This window comes from Oncorhynchus keta, unplaced genomic scaffold (assembly GCF_023373465.1).
Source record: "Oncorhynchus keta strain PuntledgeMale-10-30-2019 unplaced genomic scaffold, Oket_V2 Un_contig_8226_pilon_pilon, whole genome shotgun sequence".
Taxonomy (NCBI): domain Eukaryota; kingdom Metazoa; phylum Chordata; class Actinopteri; order Salmoniformes; family Salmonidae; genus Oncorhynchus; species Oncorhynchus keta.
The window spans coordinates 71412-89418 of NW_026289931.1; the positions used below are offsets into that span (position 1 = coordinate 71412).

Sequence of the window (18007 nt, forward strand, 5' to 3'; positions counted from 1 at the left end):
AGACAACATCCTCTCCTACAGCTACCCAGAGTTAAAGGCCTCCTAGAGACAACATCATCTCCTACAGCTACCCAGAGTTAAAGGCCTCCTAGAGACAACATCATCTCCTACAGCTACCCAGAGTTAAAGGCCTCCTAGAGACAACATCCTCTCCTACAGCTACCCAGAGTTAAAGGCCTCCTAGAGACAACATCCTCTCCTAACCCAGAGTTAAAGGCCTCCTAGAGACAACATCCTCTCCTAACCCAGAGTTAAAGGCCTCCTAGAGACAACATCCTCTCCTAACCCAGAGTTAAAGGCCTCCTAGAGACAACATCCTCTCCTACAGCTACCCAGAGTTAAAGGCCTCCTAGAGACAACATCCTCTCCTACAGCTACCCAGAGTTAAAGGCCTCCTAGAGACAACATCCTCTCCTACAGCTACCCAGAGTTAAAGGCCTCCTAGAGACAACATCCTCTCCTACAGCTACCCAGAGTTAAAGGCCTCCTAGAGACAACATCCTCTCCTACAGCTACCCAGAGTTAAAGGCCCCCTAGAGACAACATCCTCTCCTACAGCTACCCAGAGTTAAAGGCCTCCTAGAGAAAACATCCTCTCCTACAGCTACCCAGAGTTAAAGGCCTCCTAGAGACAACATCCTCTCCTACAGCTACCCAGAGTTAAAGGCCTCCTAGAGACAACATCCTCTCCTACAGCTACCCAGAGTTAAAGGCCTCCTAGAGACAACATCCTCTCCTACAGCTACCCAGAGTTAAAGGCCTCCTAGAGACAACATCCTCTCCTACAGCTACCCAGAGTTAAATGCCTCCTAGAGACAACATCCTCTCCTACAGCTACCCAGAGTTAAATGCCTCCGAGAGACAACATCCTCTCCTACAGCTACCCAGAGTTAAATGCCTCCTAGAGACAACATCCTCTCCTACAACTACCCAGAGTGAGGGAGTTGGAACCAACAGACGCCATTTTGCAGCCTTTGCTGTTCACTAGGGCTTTCTTTGTAACATGTCCTACTTTGACAAAATAATGAATACATCAAATCCCTTTTAATATCCAGTATCCATCATATCACCTCGTAGTTAAATGTGAATGTTTGTAGTTAAACTCAGCAAAAAAAAGCAACGCCCTCCCTGTCAAATGTGTTTATTTTCAGCAAACTTAACATGTATAAATATTTGTATGAACATAACAAGATTCAACAACTGAGACATAAACTGAACAAGTTCCATAGACATGTGACTAACAGAAATGGAATAATGTGTCCCTGAACAAAGGGACGGTCAAAATCAAAAGTAACAGTCAGTATCTGGTGTGGCCACCAGCTGCATTAAGTACCGCAGTGCATCTCCTCCTCATGGACTGCACCAGATTTGCCAGTTCCTGCTGTGAGATGTTACCCCACTCTTCCACCAAGGCACCTGCAAGTTCCAGGACATTTCTAATGGGAATGACCCTAGCCCTCACCCTCCGATCCAACAGGTCCCAGACGTGCCCTAGCCCTCATCCTCCGATCCAACAGGTCCCAGACGTGCCCTTGCCCTCACCCTCCGATCCAACAGGTCCCAGACGTGCCCTTTCCCTCACCCTCCGATCCAACAGGTCCCAGACGTGCCCTAGCCCTCACCCTCCGATCCAACAGGTCCCAGACGTGCCCTAGCCCTCACCCTCCGATCCAACAGGTCCCAGACGTGCCCTAGCCCTCACCCTCCGATCCAACAGGTCCCAGACGTGCCCTAGCCCTCACCCTCCGATCCAACAGGTCCCAGACGTGCCCTAGCCCTCACCCTCCGATTCAACAGGTCCCAGACGTGCCCTAGCCCTCATCCTCCGATCCAACAGGTCCTAGACGTGCTCAATGGAATTGAGATCAGGGCTCTTCGCTGGCCATGGCAGAACACTGTGGGTACCACATGAGGGAGGAGGATGTTTTCCCTGTAATGCACAACGTTGAGATTGCCTGCAATGACAACAAGCTCAGTCCAATGATGCTGTGACACACCGTCCCAGACCACGATGGACCCTCCACCTCCAAATCGATCCCGCTCCAGAGTACAGGCCTCGGTTTAACGCTCATTCCTTTGACGATAAACACGAATCCGACCATCACCCCTGGTGAGACAAAACCGCGACTTGTCAGTGAAGGGCACTTTTTGGCAGTTCTGTCTGGTCCAGCAACGGTGGGTTTGTGCCCATAGATGACGTTGTTGCCGGTGATGTCTGGTGAGGACCTGCCTTACAACAGGCCTACAATCCTGTGCACAATCCTGTGCAGGTGTTGTTACATGTGGTCTGACGCTGCGAGGACGATCAGCAGTCCGTCCTGTCTTCCTGTCTTAGGCGTCTCACGTACATTGCAGTTTATTTCCTTGGCCACATCTGCAGTCCTCATGCCTCCTTGCAGCATGCCTAAGGCATGTTCACGCAGATGAGCAGGGACCCTGGACATCTTTCTTTTGGTGTTTTCAGGAGTCAGTAGAAAGGCCTCTTTAGTGTCCTAAGTTTTCATAACCGTGACCTTAATTGCCTACCGTCTGTAAGCTGTTGGTGTCTTAATGACCGTTCCACAGGTGCAGGGTAGCCTAGTGGTTAGAGCGTTGGACTAGTAACCGAAAGGTTGCAAGTTTAAATCCCCGAGCTGACAAGGTACAAATCTGTCGTTCTGCCCCTGAACAGGCAGTTAACCCACTGTTCCCAGGCCGTCATTGAAAATAAGAATATAATTTGTAATAATAATAATAGTTTATGGTTCATTGAACCATTTGAGTTTTCATAACTGTGACCTTGTCTACCGTAAGTTGTTGGTGTCTTAACGACGTTTCCACAGGTGCATGTTCATTAATTGTTTATACATGGGAAACAGTGTTTAAACCCTTTACAATGAAGATCTGTGAAGTTATTTGGATTCATACAGGATTATCTTTGAAAGACGGGGTCCTGAAAAAGGGACGTTTCTGTCATTGACATGGTACCTTTTTGTGTCGCTCCATTCCAGACACGTTATCCATCTGTAAACACGGTGTTCCCTGACATGAACAGTACAGAGGAATACAATGCATGAAAACCCAACCGCATTGATGGGCCGTTCTCGTTACTCTATACGTCATGTGATCAGTCGGAACAATGAAAAGAATGCTATTTTTAGCTCTTGTTTCGGGTTTTCTCTCCATTTCGAGAGATTACCTCTGGACACATAAGTAGTGTTATTATGTGTGGCTCACTGCGATCCAAGTTACCTGGTGATTGTGGTCGTGAGATACCCGTGAGAGTTGTTTGTCCTTATTGTGTGTCTACAGTCTAAAGCCTCACCTCTGTTTTCAGTAGGTCTTGGTGTAACTTGTGTAACAAAGGACAACCCTTTGTCGTACCATCACAAGGCAGTTTTTAAAGCGTTTCCCTGAGAGGGTCTGAACTGAGTGATGAAACAAAACATTGGGTGGAGTTTTGTTACATTGACGTAGGCCTTTGACATATTTCAAAGAGCTTTTTAACTTTAGATGGAGAAAAAAAACTAAAGGTACGTACGAGTCTTGGTCACGTCCCTCCCAAGAGGCTCTCGGGGGACACCGAGAGTATATTTACTGTGCACTGTAATCTTCTCGTCTCAATCGAGGAAAGACAAGCCGGACAGAGACAACATGAAGATGCAGATGTTGGTGGTGGTGTTGGCTGTAGCAGCCTTGGTCCCCAGTCTGTCTGAGGGACGGCTCCTCTCCAAATGTGAGCTGAAGAACTTGTTGGAGAAGGAGACCCTCAAATTCAACATGACTGGGGGAGCCGGAGTGACTGGGGGAGCCGGAGTGACTGGGGGAGCCGGAGTGACTGGGGGAGCCGGAGTGACTGGGGGAGCCGGAGTGACTGGGGGAGCCGGAGTGAAGAACCTGACAAACAACGATTTTGTGGCTAAAAGTAAGTTACATAAACCCAATGGGTTTTTTTCCTTAAAAAAATAGGAATTATTTCTTAAATGATGTGGATTGGTTTCCCCGAACACAGATTAATCCTAATCCTGAACTAAGAAACACTCCAAAAAAAATGTGAGATTCTCAATTGAAATGTCTTTTTATTCCAAGACTGGTCTAAATCTGTGTGGGATTGAAGTAACACCACGTGTTTGTTGCCTCTTCCAGTCGTCTGCCACGTGGAGAAGGCCTCTGCTTTCAACACCAGTTTTGTGACTGCTTGGAGGGATGATGACGGCCCTGATGTCCTCCCTACCCGCCCTGCCAAGGTTAATGACCGCCATCGCCCTGAGCCCCCTCCTAAGAGGGGTAAGAGACACGCTGGGGATGATGTTGACCCAACCCACCCTGTTAACAATGATAACCACCCTACCCCTCCTCCCCGCCCTAACCATCCTACCCCTCCTGCCCGCCCCTAACTACCCTACCCCTTTACCCCTCCTCCCCGCCCTAACCATCCTACCCCTCCTGCCCGCCCTAACTACCCTACCCGCCTTACCCTTCCTGCCCGCCTGAGCAGCCTCCTAAGAGGGTAAGAGACACGCTGGGAATCACTTCAACTCAGGAGAGGAAAGCTCCAGCGAAGAAGAGACCATGGGGACCCTCTACGGCTTGTTCCAGCTGAGCGATCGTGTGATTTGTTCCTCGGGCTCAATTCCATCGTTGAACCTTTGCCAGATGAACTGCAGTGGTGAGTTCAATGTGTTTGACCTGTCGGAAAAACTCGATGTATTAACGTGCTAAAGATGCACAACAGGATCATTGATAGAATAGGTGGATGTTAGATTCAAATGGCTTGTGTGAAAGTGTCAGTTTATGCATCTCTAAAATGGCTTGTGTCAGTTATGCATCTCTAAAATGGCTGTGTCAGTTATGCATCTCTAAAATGGCTGTGTCAGTTATGCATCTCTAAAATGGCTGTGTCAGTTATGCATCTCTAAAATGGCTGTGTCAGTTATGCATCTCTAAAATGGCTTGTGTCAGTTATGCATCTCTAAAATGGCTTGTGTCAGTTATGCATCTCTAAAATGGCTGTGTCAGTTATGCATCTCTAAAATGGCTGTGTCAGTTATGCATCTCTAAAATGGCTTGTGTCAGTTATGCATCTCTAAAATGGCTTGTGTCAGTTATGCATCTCTAAAATGGCTGTGTCAGTTATGCATCTCTAAAATGGCTGTGTCAGTTATGCATCTCTAAAATGGCTGTGTCAGTTATGCATCTCTAAAATGGCTTGTGTGTGTGACAGTGTCAGTTATTGATCTCTGTTGGGCTTTTTGTTTCTCTCAAGCTTTGATTGACGACGACATCAATGACTTTAACTGTGTGAAGACTATCAAACAGACAATGTGAGTGTTTTGGTTTTGAGGTGAATGTATTCTCTCCAGTTTCCTATTGTGTTAAAATACTGTGTTTCAGCGCAGCAATTCTTATGAACTTTTACATTGTGTTTCTTTCTCTCCATTCAAACAGGGAAAGTGGTCGCGGTCAACAAACAAAGGCTCTAAAGAGAATGTAAGTATGCAAATTAAAGATGTGTATTTTACATTTTATTTCCATCTTATCAACGTGAGTTTATTGGTTCACATTCAATGTTTTTAAATGTTTGAAACATTCTATGAGAGTGTCACTTTAGGATGTCCTTCAGTGAATTTAGGATGTTCTTCCGTGAATTTAGAATGTGCTTTAGTGAATTTAGAATGTCCTTTAGTGAATTTAGAATGTCCTTTAGTGAATTTAGGATGTCCTTTAGTGAATTTAGGATGTGCTTTAGTGAATTTAGAATGTGCTTTAGTGAATTTAGAATGTCCTTTAGTGAATTTAGAATGTCCTTTAGTGAATTTAGAATGTCCTTTAGTGAATTTAGGATGTCCTTTAGTGGATTTAGAATGTCCTTTAGTGATTTTAGGATGTCCTTTAGTGAATTTAGGATGTCCTTTAGTGAATTTAGGATGTCCTTTAGTGAATTTAGGATGTCCTTTAGTGAATTTAGAATGTCCTTTAGTGAATTTAGGATGTCCTTTAGTGGATTTAGAATGTCCTTTAGTGACTTTAGGATGTCCTTTAGTGAATTTAGGATGTCCTTTAGTGAATTTAGGATGTCCTTTAGTGGATTTAGGATGTCCTTTAGTGGATTTAGGATGTCCTTTAGTCAATTTAGGATGTCCTTTAGTGGATTTAGGATGTCCTTTAGTGGATTTAGAATGTCCTTTAGTGGATTTAGAATGTCCTTTAGTGGATTTAGAATGTCCTTTAGTGGATTTAGAATGTCCTTTAGTGAATTTAGAATGTCCTTTAGTGAATTTAGAATGTCCTTTAGTGGATTTAGAATGTCCTTTAGTGAATTTAGAATGTCCTTTAGTGAATTTAGAATGTCCTTTAGTGAATTTAGAATGTCTTTTAGTGTATTTAGGATGTCCTTTAGTGAATTTAGAATGTCCTTTAGTGAATTTAGAATGTCCTTTAGTGAATTTAGAATGTCCTTTAGTGAATTTAGAATGTCCTTTAGTGAATTTAGAATGTCCTTTAGTGAATTTAGGATGTCCTTTAGTGAATTTAGAATGTCCTTTAGTGAATTTAGAATGTCCTTTAGTGAATTTAGAATGTCCTTTAGTGAATTTAGAATGTCCTTTAGTGAATTTAGAATGTCCTTTAGTGAATGTAGAATGTCCTTTAGTGAATGTAGAATGTCCTTTAGTGAATTTAGAATGTCCTTTAGTGACTGTAGAATGTCCTTTAGTAAATTTAGGATGTCCTTTGGTGAATTTAGAATGTCCTTTAGTGAATGTAGAATGTCCTTTTAGTGAATTTAGAATGTCCTTTAGTGAATTTAGAATGTCCTTTAGTGAATTTAGAATGTCCTTTAGTGAATTTAGAATGTCCTTTAGTGAATTTAGAATGTCCTTTAGTGAATTTAGAATGTCCTTTAGTGAATTTAGAATGTCCTTTAGTGAATGTAGAATGTCCTTTAGTGAATGTAGAATGTCCTTTAGTGAATGTTGAATGTCCTTTAGTGAATGTAGAATGCCCTTTAGTGAATGTAGAATGCCCTTTAGTGAATGTAGAATGCCCTTTAGTGAATTTAGAATGCCCTTTAGTGAATTTAGAATGCCCTTTAGTGAATTTAGAATGCCCTTTAGTGAATTTAGAATGCCCTTTAGTGAATTTAGAATGTCCTTTAGTGAATTTAGAATGTCCTTTAGTGGATTTAGAATGTCCTTTAGTGAATGTAGAATGTCCTTTAGTGAATTTAGAATGTCCTTTAGTGAATTTAGAATGTCCTTTAGTGAATTTAGAATGTCCTTTAGTGAATGTAGAATGCCCTTTCGTTTATTTAGGATGTCCTTTAGTGAATTTAGAATGTCCTTTAGTGAATTTAGAATGTCCTTTAGTGAATTTAGAATGCCTTTTCGTTTATTTAGGATGTCCTTTTAGTGAATTTAGAATGCCTTTTCGTTTATTTAGGATGTCCTTTTAGTGAATTTAGAATGTCCTTTAGTGAATTTAGAATGCCTTTTCGTTTATTTAGGATGTCCTTTTAGTGAATTTAGAATGTCCTTTAGTGAATGTAGAATGCCCTTTCGTTTATTTAGGATGTCCTTTTAGTGAATTTAGAATGTCCTTTAGTGAATGTAGAATGTCCTTTAGTGAATGTAGGATGTCCTTTAGTGAGTTTAGAATGTCCTTTAGTGAATTTAGAATGTCCTTTAGTGAATGTAGAATGCCCTTTCGTTTATTTAGGATGTCCTTTAGTGAATTTAGGATGTCCTTTGGTGAATTTAGAATGTCCTTTAGTGGATTTAGAATGTCCTTTAGTAAATTTAGGATGTCCTTTAGTGAATGTAGAATGTCCTTTTAGTGAATGTAGAATGCCCTTTCGTTTATTTAGGATGTCCTTTAGTAAATTTAGGATGTCCTTTAGTGAATTTAGAATGCCTTTTCGTTTATTTAGGATGTCCTTTTAGTGAATTTAGAATGCCTTTTCGTTTATTTAGGATGTCCTTTTAGTGAATTTAGAATGCCTTTTCGTTTATTTAGGATGTCCTTTTAGTGAATTTAGAATGTCCTTTAGTGAATTTAGAATGCCTTTTCGTTTATTTAGGATGTCCTTTAGTGAATTTAGAATGTCCTTTAGTGAATGTAGAATGCCCTTTCGTTTATTTAGGATGTCCTTTAGTGAATTTAGAATGTCCTTTTAGTGAATTTAGGATGTCCTTTAGTGAATGTAGAACGCCCTTTCGTTTATTTAGGATGTCCTTTTAGTGAATTTAGAATGTCCTTTAGTGAATGTAGAATGCCTTTTCGTTTATTTAGGATGTCCTTTTAGTGAATTTAGAATGTCCTTTAGTGAATGTAGAATGCCCTTTCGTTTATTTAGGATGTCCTTTTAGTGAATTTAGAATGTCCTTTAGTGAATGTAGAATGCCCTTTCGTTTATTTAGGATGTCCTTTTAGTGAATTTAGAATGTCCTTTAGTGAATGTAGAATGCCCTTTCGTTTATTTAGGATGTCCTTTTAGTGAATTTAGAATGTCCTTTAGTGAATGTAGAATGCCCTTTCGTTTATTTAGGATGTCCTTTTAGTGAATTTAGAATGTCCTTTAGTGAATGTAGAATGCCTTTTCGTTTATTTAGGATGTCCTTTTAGTGAATTTAGAATGTCCTTTAGTGAATGTAGAATGCCCTTTCGTTTATTTAGGATGTCCTTTTAGTGAATTTAGAATGTCCTTTAGTGAATGTAGAATGCCCTTTCGTTTATTTAGGATGTCCTTTAGTGAATTTAGAATGTCCTTTAGTGAATGTAGAATGCCCTTTCGTTTATTTAGGATGTCCTTTTAGTGAATTTAGAATGTCCTTTAGTGAATGTAGAATGCCTTTTCGTTTATTTAGGATGTCCTTTTAGTGAATTTAGAATGTCCTTTAGTGAATGTAGAATGCCCTTTCGTTTATTTAGGATGTCCTTTAGTGAATTTAGAATGTCCTTTAGTGAATTTAGAATGTCCTTTAGTGAATTTAGAATGCCTTTTCGTTTATTTAGGATGTCCTTTAGTGAATTTAGAATGCCTTTTCGTTTATTTAGGATGTCCTTTAGTGAATTTAGAATGCCTTTTCGTTTATTTAGGATGTCCTTTTAGTGAATTTAGAATGCCTTTTCGTTTATTTAGGATGTCCTTTTAGTGAATTTAGAATGCCTTTTCGTTTATTTAGGATGTCCTTTTAGTGAATTTAGAATGTCCTTTAGTGAATTTAGAATGCCTTTTCGTTTATTTAGGATGTCCTTTAGTGAATTTAGAATGTCCTTTAGTGAATTTAGGATGTCCTTTAGTGAATTTAGAATGCCTTTTCGTTTATTTAGGATGTCCTTTTAGTGAATTTAGAATGCCTTTTCGTTTATTTAGGATGTCCTTTTAGTGAATTTAGAATGCCTTTTCGTTTATTTAGGATGTCCTTTTAGTGAATTTCTGCGAGCACCTCTAGGGCTGTAACTGAATATGGACATTTGAATGATCTTGTAGGATCAACCTGCTCTTCCAGAAGGAATGTGTTGCCACGGTGGCCTCCAGCTACTTCTCCAAGTGTTGAATCCCCCGATGTTAGACGACAATCCCCCCAATTTCAAAAAGATCCGAAATTGGGCTGCCTGTGTTAATACAGCCAGTGTGTGTAACAATTAGTTCTCATCGGCTTCATGTTCACAAAGTACACCGGAATAGAATGTAGCATGTAGAAAGAATAAAAATGAACATTACATTCATTTGGTTTGTTTCATTATCTGTTGTTGTTGAATTGCAAATAGCAGTTAAAACAAGGAATACCTTTCCATTAAACACTGGGATAAACAGCACATGCACTCTTCAAACAAGCACATGGCCATGGCTAGAATGGATACAGCTTTTGTTCCAATTTAAATCCAAAGGTTATCTTTATCATTTGTTTTGCATTTTAGCTTAACCCAAACTCTTTTCCTGTCCTTAAAGTATTTGTTTTTAGCCTGGACACGTTAATGATCCTAACCTGCTATGAAATGTCAAATCTGATTTAAAGCTATATCCTTTTTTGTTGTTGTCAAAATCTCAGCACATGGCACACAGGACCCCAGTCAAGGCAGTCTTCCCACCTGGGTGTTTGGTTTGCTCTTTTATGGGCTAACAGCATAGAGATGGACAGAGGTCACAACAGCATAGAGATGGACAGAGATCACAACAGCATAGAGATGGACAGAGGTCACATCAGCATAGAGATGGACAGAGGTCATAACAGCATAGAGATGGACAGAGGTCACAACAGCATAGAGATGGACAGAGGTCACAACAGCATAGAGATGGACAGAGGTCACAACAGCATAGAGATGGACAGAGGTCTTATCAGCATAGAGATGGACAGAGGTCATAACAGCATAGAGATGGACAGAGGTCACAACAGCATAGAGATGGACAGAGGTCATAACAGCATAGAGATGGACAGAGGTCATAACAGCATAGAGATGGACAGAGGTCATAACAGCATAGAGATGGACAGAGGTCATAACAGCATAGAGATGGACAGAGGTCACAACAGCATAGAGATGGACAGAGGTCATAACAGCATAGAGATGGACAGAGGTCATAACAGCATAGAGATGGACAGAGGTCATAACAGCATAGAGATGGACAGAGGTCATAACAGCATAGAGATGGACAGAGGTCATAACAGCATAGAGATGGACAGAGGTCATAACAGCATAGAGATGGACAGAGGTCACAACAGCATAGAGATGGACAGAGGTCACAACAGCATAGAGATGGACAGAGGTCATAACAGCATAGAGATGGACAGAGGTCACAACAGCATAGAGATGGACAGAGGTCACAACAGCATAGAGATGGACAGAGGTCACAACAGCATAGAGATGGACAGAGGTCACAACAGCATAGAGATGGACAGAGGTCTTATCAGCATAGAGATGGACAGAGGTCACAACAGCATAGAGATGGACAGAGGTCTTATCAGCATAGAGATGGACAGAGGTCATAACAGCATAGAGATGGACAGAGGTCACAACAGCATAGAGATGGACAGAGGTCATAACAGCATAGAGATGGACAGAGGTCATAACAGCATAGAGATGGACAGAGGTCACAACAGCATAGAGATGGACAGAGGTCATAACAGCATAGAGATGGACAGAGGTCACAACAGCATAGAGATGGACAGAGGTCATAACAGCATAGAGATGGACAGAGGTCATAACAGCATAGAGATGGACAGAGGTCATAACAGCATAGAGATGGACAGAGGTCATAACAGCATAGAGATGGACAGAGGTCATAACAGCATAGAGATGGACAGAGGTCATAACAGCATAGAGATGGACAGAGGTCATAACAGCATAGAGATGGACAGAGGTCACAACAGCATAGAGATGGACAGAGGTCATAACAGCATAGAGATGGACAGAGGTCACAACAGCATAGAGATGGACAGAGGTCACAACAGCATAGAGATGGACAGAGGTCATAACAGCATAGAGATGGACAGAGGTCACAACAGCATAGAGATGGACAGAGGTCATAACAGCATAGAGATGGACAGAGGTCACAACAGCATAGAGATGGACAGAGGTCACAACAGCATAGAGATGGACAGAGGTCATAACAGCATAGAGATGGACAGAGGTCATAACAGCATAGAGATGGACAGAGGTCATAACAGCATAGAGATGGACAGAGGTCATAACAGCATAGAGATGGACAGAGGTCATAACAGCATAGAGATGGACAGAGGTCACAACAGCATAGAGATGGACAGAGGTCACAACAGCATAGAGATGGACAGAGGTCACAACAGCATAGAGATGGACAGAGGTCACAACAGCATAGAGATGGACAGAGGTCACAACAGCATAGAGATGGACAGAGGTCACAACAGCATAGAGATGGACAGAGGTCACAACAGCATAGAGATGGACAGAGGTCACAACAGCATAGAGATGGACAGAGGTCACAACAGCATAGAGATGGACAGAGGTCATAACAGCATAGAGATGGACAGAGGTCACAACAGCATAGAGATGGACAGAGGTCACAACAGCATAGAGATGGACAGAGGTCACAACAGCATAGAGATGGACAGAGGTCACAACAGCATAGAGATGGACAGAGGTCACAACAGCATAGAGATGGACAGAGGTCACAACAGCATAGAGATGGACAGAGGTCACAACAGCATAGAGATGGACAGAGGTCATATCAGCATAGAGATGGACAGAGGTCATAACAGCATAGAGATGGACAGACATTACCATTGAGGGCTTCCACCAATTGAATGTAATCAACTGGGTGGGACTTCCAACCCTATTGGCTGAGCCCTCCTGGTGACCCTGTTGGAGTCATCATGTCCAACCTGGTCATCAGGAGGGTTCAGCCAATCGTGAAGATGAAAATGGACTACTTCAAAATGGAGATAGCCTCAATGGCGCTGCCCATGCGTTTAACAGAGGCCATAATGGACTACTTCAAAATGGAGATAGCCTCAATGGCGTTGCCCATGCGTTTAACAGAGGCCATAATTAGATGGATATAAGGTTACGACATCTTTATATCTCTATGGGTAACAGACAGATTGATGACTGGTACTTAGTGATGTTCCTCTGAAAGGTCCTACCTGTCCAATAGGGAAGCCTCATAAGAACATAGGCCAAATGATTGGTTGAACTAACACATAAGGAGGTGCTGTCGGCAGAGCAAAATGTTATTGGAGACCGAGACGGAAGAGGAAGCCAGACATCCCACTCCCTAATTTCTTTCTGGTTCACATTGGTGTCTTTGGGAGAATCCCCACGTCTGATTAAGCAGAACGGAACTGACCATTATTTTCAATGGGAAACGGTCTGAGTGAATTATCTTGATTTATTCATCATCTTTGTTAGAAATACATGAACCACTGGTCTTCTGTATTGCACGTAGAGAATTATAGCGGCCTCAAGATGGATTAAACCCATTTGTGCATGGATATTGCCATTGAAAGCTTCCACCATTTTGAAGTAGTCAACTGGGTGGGACTTCCTATGGGTTAAGGAAGGATCACATGATTCCATCCAGGTCATCAGGATCAGACAATGAATTATAGTCAGCCCATGAGTAATAGTCAACTGGGTGGGACTTCCTATTGGTTAAGGAAGGATCACATGATTCCATCCAGGTCATCAGGATCAGCCAATGAATTATACTGGTGAGGAAACATTCCATAACAGCAGGTGGCAGTAAATCGCCAACCTTGGCCAACCTGTTCCAACAACACCCTCCAGGGGGCAGTGTGCACCCTTTCAGTTTGTTTACCAACTCATAGAAGTAGTAGAAGAAGAAAATGGACAACTTCAAAATGGAGATGGGTTCATGGCGCTACCCAAAGCGCACCCAGACGCCCTAATGGGACAGATGCACAGAGGAGTCCTCTAATCTCTATGGCAGGGGTTCTTAAACTTTTTCAGCCTGGGACCCAAATGAGAAATTCTGTGTTTTCCTGGGACTCAAGCTTATGAAAACATCAGTACATTTAATTTCCCTTGTACCCAAAACAAATACAATATAGACAAACAACGATGAAATTAAATACCCATATAAATAGCTATTCATGTTTATTTCCTCCCATTAAAAACACTCTTACATGTCTGTCTAGGTTGGAACTGTTGCTGCTAAAATACAACAAATAATTGTAATTCTGAATGGGAATAAACTGATTAAAGCAAGATGCTTTTTGAGGCACACACACACACACACACACAGTCCTAATGAGAGGTGTGTGACTGGTTGAAGCTTTTTTTAAACTTGTTTTTCAAGTACAACCGAGTTGAGAACCCTGACTCACACAGGTATGTGGTACCAAACTGGACCAGAACATCTACTGCTTTCTCAGTCAGGCAGTAGACCGCTTCCTGCTGTAGAGGAGCTACCCAGAACTGTGTGAGTGTTTTCCTCAAAAATAATCTAGCTTCAATCAATTTATTCCAGTTCAGAACAAAACATTATTAACGTATTTTAAGAGCAACAGTTCCCACCTAGACGTGTTTTCAACAGTCATTTCTACAGTAAAATGCACAGTAGGTCTGATCATGTTTCCTCTTCAAATGTATTGTTTTACTGACCTCGTATTTTCCCGAGTTCCCAGTTGTTTTGAACGCGACAAATGACTGACAGCGCTTCATCTGCTTCAGAACGACAGTACTGCAGCCTGAGAGTCACGGAGGGAAGGAAACTGCCGAAACTCGCGCAGCTGCCAAACTGAGCAGAGAGTTTAATTGCACTTGACCAAATCAATTCCAGTAATTAATCAAAAAATATATTAATTTACTCTCACACGTCGCGACCCACTACCCATGCATTAAAGAAAGGCCGCTCTATGGTATCACGTTAAGTGGCACTTTTTCACAGAGATGTTTTGAGGACATCAGGTGGTTTAGGACGCCATCTAGTGGCTGCTTTTAGAAGTGCACGAGCCAAACGAGGCCCAGACGAGGCTCAGTTTGGCACAGACAAGACAGGTCATAAAAACGTTGCCGTGGTTCACACAAAAAAAAAACAATCCTTAATTATGTTGAGGTAAACTGCGCAGTCACGCTGTGCAACTGGGTAAAGTTATTGGGGAGCCTTTGCATGAGGAGTGTAAATGAGGAGGCTACTGAGTAAATTATGATCTGGGGTGTTAGCTAGCTAAACAAACCTTAGTTGGCTAGCAATTAGTTTCTCTAAGTCTATCATGTTAGCCAGCCAACAGTTTGACAAGCCTTTGGTTAAAAAACCAGCCAGCAAAAGATGTTGACCAGTTTGTATCAACCGGGTCTCATGCTGCTCTGAGAACAGACATACATATATATACTGAGTCATTTTGGGGTTGCTGTTCAAGCTAGCAAACATCTTTAGCTTTTTTTAGTACTTGATTACAAATTCTCTTTCAAATGAGAAATTGTATTAGTATAAAATAATAAAATGTTCCCAGTTTTTTGGGGGGGGCATACAATATAGCTCAGTAGTTGTACTATTTATTTCATACTGTCACACCCTGATCTGTTTCACCTGTCTTTGTGTTTGTCTCCACCCCCCCTCCGGGTGTCGCCCATCTTCTCCATTATCCCCTGTGTATTTATACCTGTGTTCTCTGTTTGTCCGTGTCCAGTTCGTTTTGTTAGGTCTTACCAGCATGCTTTCCCGTCTTCCTGTTTCTCAAGTCCTGTTTCCTAGTTTTTCCTGGTTCTGACCTGCCTGCCTGCCTGCCGTCCTGTACCTGCCTGACTCTGACCTGATCACGAACCTCCGCCTGTACTCCTCGACCTGTCCTTTACCTGCCCTGTGTTTATAATAAATTATCTGAGAACTGTGCTATCCGCCTCCTGTGTCTGCATCTGGGTCATCCTGAGTCTTGATACATAGTCTTTTTTTTACCATACTAATCACCATGCTGGTCACCATTGTCCAAAACACATTTCGGTATGCTCGTCACCATTGTCCAAAACACATGTTGGTATGCTGGTCACCATTGTCCAAAACACATGTTGGTATGCTGGTCACCATTGTCCAAAACACATTTCGGTATGCTGGTCACCATTGTCCAAAACACATTTCGGTATGCTGGTCACCATTGTCCTAAACACATTTTGGTATGCTGGTCACCATTGTCCAAAACACATGTTGGTATGCTGGTCACCATTGTCCAAAACACATGTCGGTATGCTGGTCACCATTGTCCAAAACACATTTCGGTATGCTGGTCACCATTGTCCAAAACACATTTCGGTATGCTGGTCACCATTGTCCAAAACACATTTCGGTATGCTGGTCAACATTGTCCAAAACACATTTCGGTATGCTGGTCATCATTGTCCTAAACACATTTCGGTATGCTGGTCACCATTGTCCTAAACACATTTCGGTATGCTGGTCACCATTGTCCAAAACACATTTCATCGGTATGCTGGTCACCATTGTCCAAAACACATTTCGGTATGCTGGTCACCATTGTCCAAAACACATTTCGGTATGCTGGTCACCATTGTCCAAAACACATTTCGGTATGCTGGTCACCATTGTCCAAAACACATTTCGGTATGCTGGTCACCATTGTCCAAAACACATGTTGGTATGCTGGTCACCATTGTCCAAAACACATGTTGGTATGCTGGTCACCATTGTCCAAAACACATGTTGGTATGCTGGTCACCATTGTCCAAAACACATGTTGGTATGCTGGTCACCATTGTCCAAAACACATGCTGGTCACCATTGTCCAAAACACATGTTGGTATGCTGGTCACCATTGTCCAAAACACATTTCGGTATGCTGGTCACCATTGTCCAAAACACATTTCGGTATGCTGGTCACCATTGTCCTAAACACATTTCGGTATGCTGGTCACCATTGTCCAAAACACATTTCGGTATGCTGGTCACCATTGTCCTAAACACATTTCGGTATGCTGGTCACCATTGTCCAAAACACATTTCGGTATGCTGGTCACCATTGTCCAAAACACATTTCGGTATGCTGGTCACCATTGTCCAAAACACATTTCGGTATGCTGGTCACCATTGTCCAAAACACATTTCGGTATGCTTGTCACCATTGTCCAAAACACATTTTCTGTATGCTGGTCACCAAAGCGAAGGCTGGTAACCAGCAAAAACACAGTGGAGGCTGGTGACCAGTGTCTAAAACACAGCAAAGGCTGGTGACCAGTGCTTAAAACACAGTGGGTGCTGGTGACCAGTGCCTAAAACACAGTGAGTGCTGGTGACCAGTGCCTAAAACACAGTGAGTGCTGGTGACCAGTGTCTAAAACACAGTGAGTGCTGGTGACCAGTGTCTGAAACACAGTGAGTGCTGGTGACCAGTGTCTAAAACACAGTGAGTGCTGGTGACCAGTGTCTAAAACACAGTGAGTGCTGGTGACCAGTGCCTAAAACACAGTGAGTGCTGGTGACCAGTGCCTAAAACACAGTGAGTGCTGGTGACCAGTGTCTAAAACACAGTGAGTGCTGGTGACCAGTGTCTAAAACACAGTGAGTGCTGGTGACCAGTGCCTAAAACACAGTGAGTGCTGGTGACCAGTGCCTAAAACACAGTGAGTGCTGGTGACCAGTGTCTGAAACACAGTGAGTGCTGGTGACCAGTGCCTAAAACACAGTGAGTGCTGGTGACCAGTGTCTAAAACACAGTGAGTGCTGGTGACCAGTGCCACAAAACACAGTGAGTGCTGGTGACCAGTGCCTGAAACACAGTGAGTGCTGGTGACCAGTGTCTAAAACACAGTGAGTGCTGGTGACCAGTGCCTAAAACACAGTGAGTGCTGGTGACCAGTGCCTAAAACACAGTGAGTGCTGGTGACCAGTGTCTAAAACACAGTGAGTGCTGGTGACCAGTGTCTAAAACACAGTGAGTGCTGGTGACCAGTGCCTAGTGCTGGTGACCAGTGTCTGAACTGAAACACAGTGAGTGCTGGTGACCAGTGTCTAAAACACAGTGAGTGCTGGTGACCAGTGTCTAAAACACAGTGAGTGCTGGTGACCAGTGTCTAAAACACAGTGAGTGCTGGTGACCAGTGTCTGAAACACAGTGAGTGCTGGTGACCAGTGTCTAAAACACAGTGAGTGCTGGTGACCAGTGTCTGAAACACAGTGAGTGCTGGTGACCAGTGTCTAAAACACAGTGAGTGCTGGTGACCAGTGTCTAAAACACAGTGAGTGCTGGTGACCAGTGCCTAAAACACAGTGAGTGCTGGTGACCAGTGCCTAAAACACAGTGAGTGCTGGTGACCAGTGTCTAAAACACAGTGAGTGCTGGTGACCAGTGTCTAAAACACAGTGAGTGCTGGTGACCAGTGCCTAAAACACAGTGAGTGCTGGTGACCAGTGCCTAAAACACAGTGAGTGCTGGTGACCAGTGTCTAAAACACAGTGAGTGCTGGTGACCAGTGTCTAAAACACAGTGAGTGCTGGTGACCAGTGTCTGAAACACAGTGAGTGCTGGTGACCAGTGTCTAAAACACAGTGAGTGCTGGTGACCAGTGTCTAAAACACAGTGAG

At 42.7% G+C, this 18007-nt stretch overlaps 1 protein-coding gene across 50 annotated transcripts; it reads left to right on the forward strand.

Annotated features, from left to right (window-relative positions):
• The first annotated feature begins 3499 nt into the window (after nt 1-3499).
• LOC127926773 (alpha-lactalbumin-like) lies at nt 3500-15307 on the forward strand. Of its 50 annotated transcripts, none has more exons than XM_052512334.1 (8): nt 3500-3904; nt 4126-4648; nt 5246-5303; nt 5428-5469; nt 9470-10204; nt 10340-10852; nt 10988-11932; nt 11987-15307. In XM_052512334.1, the coding sequence occupies exons 5-8, from the start codon at nt 10114-10116 to the stop codon at nt 12238-12240; spliced, it is 1803 nt and encodes a 600-aa protein (XP_052368294.1). In that variant the 5' UTR covers nt 3500-3904; nt 4126-4648; nt 5246-5303; nt 5428-5469; nt 9470-10113; the 3' UTR covers nt 12241-15307. The 50 variants fall into 50 exon arrangements, with proteins under 50 accessions (XP_052368294.1, XP_052368296.1, XP_052368299.1 ...); XM_052512336.1 differs by having other exon boundaries at nt 10988-11905; XM_052512339.1 differs by having other exon boundaries at nt 10988-11473; nt 11555-15307.
• The last annotated feature ends 2700 nt before the right edge of the window (nt 15308-18007 follow it).